At 43.4% G+C, this 8,326-nt stretch overlaps 1 protein-coding gene across 3 annotated transcripts; it reads left to right on the plus strand.

Moving 5' to 3' along the window:
- The first annotated feature begins 2,017 nt into the window (after positions 1 to 2,017).
- Positions 2,018 to 6,656, plus strand: ABRACL (ABRA C-terminal like). 3 transcript variants are annotated; one of them, XM_005489238.3, is made up of 3 exons: positions 2,018 to 2,110; positions 4,779 to 4,845; positions 6,060 to 6,656. In XM_005489238.3, exons 2-3 carry the CDS (start codon positions 4,785 to 4,787, stop codon positions 6,242 to 6,244), a joined length of 246 nt encoding a protein of 81 aa, XP_005489295.1. In that variant the 5' UTR covers positions 2,018 to 2,110; positions 4,779 to 4,784; the 3' UTR covers positions 6,245 to 6,656. The 3 variants fall into 3 exon arrangements, with proteins under 3 accessions (XP_005489295.1, XP_074393741.1, XP_005489297.1); XM_074537640.1 differs by lacking the exon at positions 2,018 to 2,110 and adding an exon at positions 2,306 to 2,461; XM_005489240.3 differs by lacking the exon at positions 2,018 to 2,110 and adding an exon at positions 2,506 to 2,748.
- Positions 6,657 to 8,326: the final 1,670 nt, after the last annotated feature.

The raw sequence follows: 8,326 nt of genomic DNA on the forward strand, positions 1-8,326 counted from the left end.
CCATCCTATGAGCTTGTAAAGGACAATTTTGCACTTCTTTCATTTTAAAAACAGCATCAATTTGTGGACACGGAATGATGGGAAATCACCGTCTCCATAATTATCATGTTTCCTGCTCACTGCTGCTGCCCCTGTAATACGATAATCAGTCATTGAGTTCTGATGTTGCCCAGTTAATTTTTGTACTTTGCCAGTATCTGTTACCTTAATTGTCATGGTAACAGATGGTTTTGGTTTCTTATTAACCTATTTTAACACTACATTACTAGGAAGGGTAATGAAATAAATAGCAACAAAAGTGTTTCAATAATTTCCTGATGCTTAGAGACAAATATCTGGGTATAACACTTCCTTTTCAAAAGACAGACTTAAAAAAATATATTAGGTTTACTCAAAAACATGGGTTAAAAGAAAACAAGATGAGGAATTACAGAGTTTTGTTCATCTTTCTCAGATATATAGTTAATGCTTCTTATAAATTAGGGTCTATGAGTCAAAACTGAAAAGAATTTTTAACATAGATTTCATCATCAGTATAAAATATTAACTTTAGTCTGAAAAGTCACAAACTATTACTTGATCAAACAAATTATCCATAATAACAATCACATTATGCAAAGGCCTACATTATTTGTGCAAATGTAGTGAGGTTTTTTGATGATTAGGAAATCTAGATTATGTGCAACTGAAAGCATGTAGTTAACAATAAAACCAGAAGATAAGCACTTTTACTCTATACTGCTAAATGACTGGAATCTTCTACATATTTTGTAACATACTAAGCAGATTCACTTTTAAAAGCTTTATCTCAGATCTACCTTAAAAAACTACCTTTTTTTACTGTAGCATTTAGCATTTTGTCAGCCAATATAAAAAAGACCTTAGAAAAGCAGTATGCACATATGGCATCAGATGCACAGAGCATCAGTGCTCTTCAGATACTACATTCTCCTGGGAATTTTCAATGTCTTTTGACCCAATTCAGATAGATTTAAATTCCATTCAATCTTGTTTTCCTAACTATCAAGGTGGTGTGGGTTTTTTTGGTTTTTTTTTTGTTTTTTTTTTTTTTTTTTTTTTTGCAAAGAGCAGTCCTTACTGATGTAAAATCATCATAATATCTAATCTGTTCCAGAAAATATTTTGTTAGCATATTGAAACCAGAAAGCAGTATGGTATTTTTTTTTTTTTAACTACCAAAGATTCTGCAACTGATTGATAGTGATTATTCAGTGGAAAAGTTAATCTTTTCATGAAAACACCATCCAAAAAATCCCTTGGAAAAGCAACAGGCTTGGACTACAATCCCTGGAGCGATAAAAATGTGATCTTCTTGGCATCATTTCCACTGTGCAAATCAATTTATCTAGCTGCAGGTTTGAGCCCTAGCAGGGCTTGCTGCAGTGGTTTGAGGTTCCATCACCTATTTATTCCTCCTGACACCTGGGATGGGAGAATGTAATAAGGGACCAGCGGCACATGGCACAGCTCACAGTCTGTGAAAGAATCCGAGCCTCACCTTCAGAAACTAGCGCATGAAAGCTGTGAATTGCAAGGGTTGGAAATAGTTTATTTTGTCGAGTCTGCTTTAGGGGCAGTCATGCCTGGTGAGGAGGTGGGAGAGACAGCTGGCAATGGCAATGCCTTCAGCTGTGGCAGTGGGAATTTTTGGGACAGCCTTGGTACGAGCCTTGACTCTGACTCGGGGCTTGGCGGCAGCTTCATTGCTTTGTAGGAGTTGGTGCAGCTCTCAGCTGAAATGCCTGAGTCCTTGAGAGAGGACGTAAACGTTTCTATGAGGTGAAGAGAGACAAGAGTAGAAGTGAATGCCATGACACAAGACAGAAAAGTTGCATTCTTTCTGCAGCGTGCGAGGGTGCGAGGATATGGGCGCTGAATGGAAACATAGACACGCTGCAATACAACTTTATCGACGGTAAATGGTGTTAATTTAGCTCGTTCATTTTCTTTGGAAGGAGAACTAGTTTTCTAGGAGAATATAAATGTGGGGGGCGGTCCTAAAGAATGTGGCATGATGTCACTGGGGAAGCCAGCGGAGATGAGGCATACGGGGCATGGGACGGTGACGGAGAGTGACTGAAGCAACAAGGTAAGTTACAGAGAGCTGGCCCACAGGAACAGGGGTACCTGCTGAAGGCTGGCCTTGGAAGGCGTTTTACCCAGCAAACCCACTAGCGCCCGTGCCGCGGGAAGAATTTAACCCTGGCACGGCACGCGGAGAGGGGTCCCGGCAGGGCAGGGCAGGGCAGCACCGCACCTCTCCCACAGCACGCCATCCGGGCAGAGCCAAGATGGCCGGGAGCACCGCCCCGGGGCGGTGGAGCTCAGCGCGGGAGGCGGCGCGGCCCGGCGGGGGCAGAGCCACCTCCGCCCGCCCCTCGCTGCCGGGCCCCGCCCGGCGCTGCCCCACGGCTCCGAGCGGCCACGGCAGCGGCAGCGGGTGAGTGCGGCGGGCGGGAGCGGGTCGGGGACAGCCCGCCGTCCGTTCGTCCGTGCGGCGCAGGGAGCCGTCCTTCCCTCCCTCCCTCCGTGCCAGGGGCAGAGGCGCTGCCCGGGCAGCGGGTGCGGTGCCGCTCTCCCGGGCGGGGCCCGCTTCCCGGGGCTCCCTGCGCGGGCGGCGGCGGAAGCCGGATCCCGCCGGGCTGTGGGGAGCCAGCCGCGCTCTGCCTCCCAGCGCCGTCCGGCCCGGCCCGGGGGCCATCGGTGCCTGCGGGGGACAGGGGCGCGGTGGGTGACAGATGTGTGTGTGTGCTGTGTGTGTGCTCGCAGCGATTCGCCGTCCTTCTGCCAAATAAGGAGAAGTTTAATATCCATACCACCGATATACTGCCTTGCAGCAGTGCATTGGCGTCAGGAGAATCAGAGTCTAATAGCGGGCTGTTAACTATCAACACACTTTGATAGTTGGTGTGTTGAGCATCTACAGTAGAAAGCAAGTATTTAAGTTTTGAAGTACTGAGCATCCCTACTCCTTGCTCAGCCACGCTTCTCTGATCTCAAAAGTCTTGCCTAATAATGTAGAATTTGCCTTTTTTTATTTTAAATAATGCTGTTTATATCGATGATGTACATGTATAAAAATAATTAGAAATCAGCGTGAATTTAAAGAGCTGAATGTAAAAAAGAGCCTTTCAAGTGAGAAGAACGTCTTTAAAGAGAAGACAATTATGCCGTTGTGATGACCAATATCAAAACCGGCAGTCTGACAAATAATGGGAGTGTAAGCGTTCTAAGAGATGGGTCATATTTTCCTTGCTGGCTTGTTCTGTTTAGTGTGGAATCCAGCAAAATCCGGAAGTTTGTGGAGTTCACCCGAGGCATTTGCAGCTGTGCAGCCTTGCTGTCCTGCCCTTTGCAGCCGTGGTCCCACGGCAGCACCTCCAGTTTCAATGTCACCTGTCGGTCTGCAGCTGACATCCGACGCAGTGCTGCTGGTACCGTGCACTAGGGATGAAGCTGTGGTTCACTTGAGCCTTTGCCCCAAACCCATGCTGATGATTAGCTTGCTCAGTTTTTACATGTTAAAAATAAAACATTTTTTTTGCATGTGAATTTTGGATCTAAAAATCAGACTCTGGTGCAAAGGTTTTTTTGCCTCTTGGGTAAATCATAAGGGGTCAGGAAGTGGAACTGTGTCACTCTTGACTATTTAAACTCAATAAAAAAAGAAAGGAGGGGAAGCTTTTCTCTTAGGAAGAGTTTGTGATGCATTCAGATGTCTATTTTTTAACTCCACTTTCATACTAGTGCAGAAATCCCAGTTTCTTGAACAACAGAGTGGGTCTCAGTGCTCACTGAGCCCTTTTTAGCAAGTGCTCAGCTCCAGAAGCTCTCAGTGGCTTTTGTTCCAGGCTGCATTGTTGGCACACATGGAGGCTGCATTTCATGCTTTGCTTTGTCTGTGATGTCCAGTTTGTTGTACTTACATCAATGCCAGTTTTTGCTTGAGGAGTTCAGCATCTATAGGTTTCATTGTGTTGATGCTGCTTTCCACAAAAAAACACCGTTCAGGCATCTGCAGTTGTTAACCTCGGGCGCTTTGTAGCCAAGTAATGTTGTGTGTGACTGTAGTGCTGCCATATGCTGTGCCACATATGGCTAAACTGTTGCAAGGCATTGGTACACATTGGTGCAAATTGCTGCGTTTCATGGCAAAGAGGTGCCCAGGTTATGTTTGGCAGCGTAGTAGATTCTCAGGATCATTTTGGGTGGCAAAAATGATGACTGCCATAGGTCATTTGCATAGTTTGGATCAGTTCTGCTTTCAGTAGCAGGTATGCAGGAGCTGCTGTCCTTTCAGACACCATGTGTGTCTGTGAACCAGCAACATCTTCCTAGCATATGTAGAAAGCCGTGGTGTGGTTTGAGAAACCAAATCTACCACATATTCCAGAGAGAAACTTAAAGGCAGATGTTCCATTTAGATTGAGGCCATCAATGGAAAGTTGCGACGCCCCTGAAGACGTGTGATGTTAGTGAGTTACTCTGATTCTGTGGCAGCTTAAGCTCATTCCTTATAACAAACAACTCTCCTCTTCCTTGACCTTCTCACATCTGTCATGTTTTGAGATTGGCTCTTTTTATTTGTGTGTAGAATGTAACAAAACTAAAATCCTACATTAACCTGTAGTCATGCATCTCCCAGCTGCTGGGATTTATGAAGTGTTCTGACATTCCTAAAGAACTGAGAACATGCCAGAATGGTGCAAAGGATTTACAGGATTCCTAAGAAGTTTGTAATTTTTTTTTCCTTTTAGACCACAATGAATGTGGAACACGAAATTAACCTCTTAGTTGAGGAGATTCGGCGGCTGGGAACCAAAAGTAAGTATTGTAGTACTTCTGTATGGATGTGGTCACATTATACATGTATGTACATAGATGTCACCATGCATGCGTGTCATACACATGTAGTCATGTTTCATCAAACTAAGAGCATGGCAAATTCAGATGAGCAGGTAACCTGAAAACCTGCGCATGCACTTCATGTTGGACTGTAAGGTACTGCCTGTGTTCCGTCCTTTAAAGTAGTTCTCTTATGAAGTGAAACATTTAAACCTCTGCAGCAGAGAGGATGGAGGCCTGAAATCCTGCTCCTGAACCAGCTGCAGGAGTTACCTTTTCTTTAGGCTTTCAATACTTGGTACAGTCACCACAGAAGAAAGTTGCAACTTCTCCTTCCACATCCTTCCTTGGTGACTTCTTTGCTTCAGAATTCATGCATTTCCATTGTGTTCATGATCTTACTGTTTGGAAGAAATTGGTCTGTATGCCTAAAACTAATCCAGGAGTTATATGTGTAGTTCCAAACTTCCTTAAATTTGCTTAGAAGGTGCCATTTTCTCTTAAGATTGTCTTTCATTGCTAAAACTCCTATTTCTTTACAAATATTTGTGTAGTTTGTGGGTATGCTACCTGCTCCTATATGTCAATTCTGGTGCCATTTGTTCAGTTCCACTTGTTTTTCAAAACCTAAATGCATATGTACATCTTGCATTTTTTATGACTGCATCTGCTTTTTAGGAATAGCATAACTTTAACATATATTTTTAAATTTATGCTTTGTGTGAAAATTTGCATTGCAGCCTTTTCAATGTGACCCTCAAAAATTAATGAGTGGAAAAATTGTGAAAAAATATTGTAATGTATGGTTTAGATTTAGGTTGGAGGAGCAGGGTGTTGGACTTTATCCTTCTGGGTCTCCCTCAATTTGAGATATTCTAGGATTTTAATTATTTAAAAGTAATTTCCTCCAAGTGCTGTAAAGATGTTCAATAGCCTGTGCTTGACATAGGTTTCAGAAAGTCATCAATAAAAGTAAACAGAACAGATATATGGTCCTTGATACAAATCTCTGTAAGGAAAGGCAAAGTTAGAGTAGGCAGGAGTTCTGCCTAGTGTTTATCATCAGCATTCATAATATGATCCCAAATAAACTAGGAAACACAGTGGGGTTTGCTTTCAGTGTTCTCTGTGCCACCTTATCTTCCCAGGAATCTCCTAACTTGAAGGAAATCTACATTATGTCTTTTATTTAGATGCTGATGGACAAGTGAGCGTGAAATTTGGTGTGCTGTTTGCTGATGAGAAGTGTGCCAACCTCTTTGAAGCCCTGGTGGGAACGCTTAAGGCGGCAAAACGACGAAAGATCATCACTTACCAAGGAGAGCTGCTTTTACAGGGCGTTCATGACAACGTGGATATCATGCTGCTGCAGGACTGAGGCAGTGTTGCAGCTGTGTGTTAATGGAATTGCTTGAAACAGTTTGATCAATCAAACAATTGTTTGATTTTCCACATACTCTTAATAAGGCTGATCATTCCAAGGCATTTTGATGTATTTTCTATATCTTTATAGTCAAAAGAAAACCGTCCTATTTTGGAAAACATTCCCTTTTGTAAGTCTTCCTAAAATGGTACTGTATCTGGGTAATGTAAAAGATGCCAGATCTTTTTCTCTCTTTCCTTTTTTTTGTTTCTTTTTTTTTTTCTTTTTAATCTCAGGTAATTCTCTCAAATGTCTGGTGGTTATTTTCAACATATGAAGAAGAGGACTGGTAATTTAATGTTTACAAATGAAAATGTGCCATGAAAGTATAAAATAAAAGCACATACTTAAATTTGTGTTATTCTTACTGCTTCTGTTTCACTTTTTATTTGCAATCTGAAATGAAAGCAAACTGAATTCCTGCAAGGAGCATATTTAGGCAACTGTTCAGAAAGCACAACAGTGAGATAGAAGTAATTTGGCAGCGTGATTCACTAGAAGAATGAGTGCCCTTTGGATTGACCAGATTGTGCACAAGAAGGCATCAATGTTAAACATACCTCATTCATTTGTGGCAGGGCAATGTGCTTTTGTTTTCTTGTCCTCTGGACTTGTGGAGGAAGTGGGTGAGGAGCTCCCTGAATGCTTCCATGCAGTGTCAAGCAGAAGTTAGTACAGCAGCTTCGGGCTGTGGTTCCTTTCCTCATAGAAGTCCTACTCTCTCTAAATCTCTCCAGGCAGTAGGTGGCAGGGGAGGGGAAGAAAAAAGCCCTTTTGATTGTTTTCTAGCTTACTGCCAATTCTCTTTATCAGGTAGAAGTGTACTCCTCCAGCAGGGTCAGAGAGTTGCTGCATGAGAAAAGCAGCTGTTGGTAAGCAAAGTGCTTCCTGCTCTGTGCTTGCACTCCACAACTGCAGCTCTTAAAGTTGCAGGATAGGTGAATTTCCCTTAGCAGCTTTCTACAAGTGCAAAATGTTTGAAAAGTGTCTTCTCATTCACACATCCAGCAAATGTGTGCATTGTTATGGAATCTCCACAAAGCTGTGTATTTCCAGCTGCTACCCCTTTTGACTTGTTTTGCTCTGCTTTGTGCAACAGGAAAACAACTTAGATCCTGTGTGCAAACAGATCTGGGCTGCCTCTGCTTGTGCTGGCCCCAGAATCTGGAGAGCAGGGAAGTGATACACGGAGAAACTTGAGCTGTCTGGGTCCAAGCCAGCTGGAGTGGAGCTCAGCACAGCTTACTGGCTCCAGGGCTCTGCCACTCCGGTGCAGCTCTTCTGCTTCCAGACCTGAGCTGGCAAGTGCCTGCACCCCTGTGCTCCTCAGGCAGAAAGACGGGGGACAGAGATGCCTTTAAGATGCCTTCTGCCAGGGGGGTGAGACCAGACAACTGGGAGTTGCCAGATAACTACAGCTGGATTCTCTTCTGCTTCTGTTTTGCTGCAAGAGCCTGGATTGTCTGGATTCACAGAATAGCCTGAGTATGCTGACAGATACCAACTGCTTTGTGATTGTCTGAGATGCCAGTTTTGGTACAGAGGGTACCAGCCTATCCCAGCCAGGAAGTAGCTCTCTGTGCAAGCTCATGACTGCTTTTTAGCACTGAAGGGCTCAGCCTTGAAAATTTAGTAAAAACCAGACCAGTAAACGTAGGGCTCAGTGCTGAGTTTGAGCCGAGACAGGACTAGGAAGACACCTTTATGTCTCTCTTACTTTAACAATACTAATAAAAGTGCTCAGGGCTTCTGGGAACACCATGTAGAAAGAGAATTGGAATTAAAATAAATGTAACAATCAGAGGAGACTGTAGCTTTGTGTACTGCCTGGGGCAGTTGAGTTTCATTCTCTCTCTGATTCTGAAAGCAGGAGAGGAACAACAGGAACAAGGATGTATATCTAAGAATTTGCATCCAGTGCAAAGTCTAATCCAGTATCTACTGGCCTCAGAACTGTGTAGGGTTTTCACTTCAGGTTACAGACAAGCACTGTTGACTTTCTAATTTATTTTTTCCCCAGAGAAAATAAAATACTAA

Source organism: Zonotrichia albicollis, chromosome 3 (assembly GCF_047830755.1).
Source record: "Zonotrichia albicollis isolate bZonAlb1 chromosome 3, bZonAlb1.hap1, whole genome shotgun sequence".
Classification (NCBI taxonomy): Eukaryota; Metazoa; Chordata; class Aves; order Passeriformes; family Passerellidae; genus Zonotrichia; species Zonotrichia albicollis.

Bases quoted from the DNA above. Each gene is read 5' to 3' on its own strand.
- ABRACL (XM_005489238.3), top strand. From the start codon at position 4,785: ATGAATGTGGAACACGAAATTAACCTCTTAGTTGAGGAGATTCGGCGG. The intron at 4,846-6,059 runs GTAAGTATTGTA...TCTTTTATTTAG, and splicing joins TCGGCGGCTGGGAACCAAAA to ATGCTGATGGACAAGTGAGC.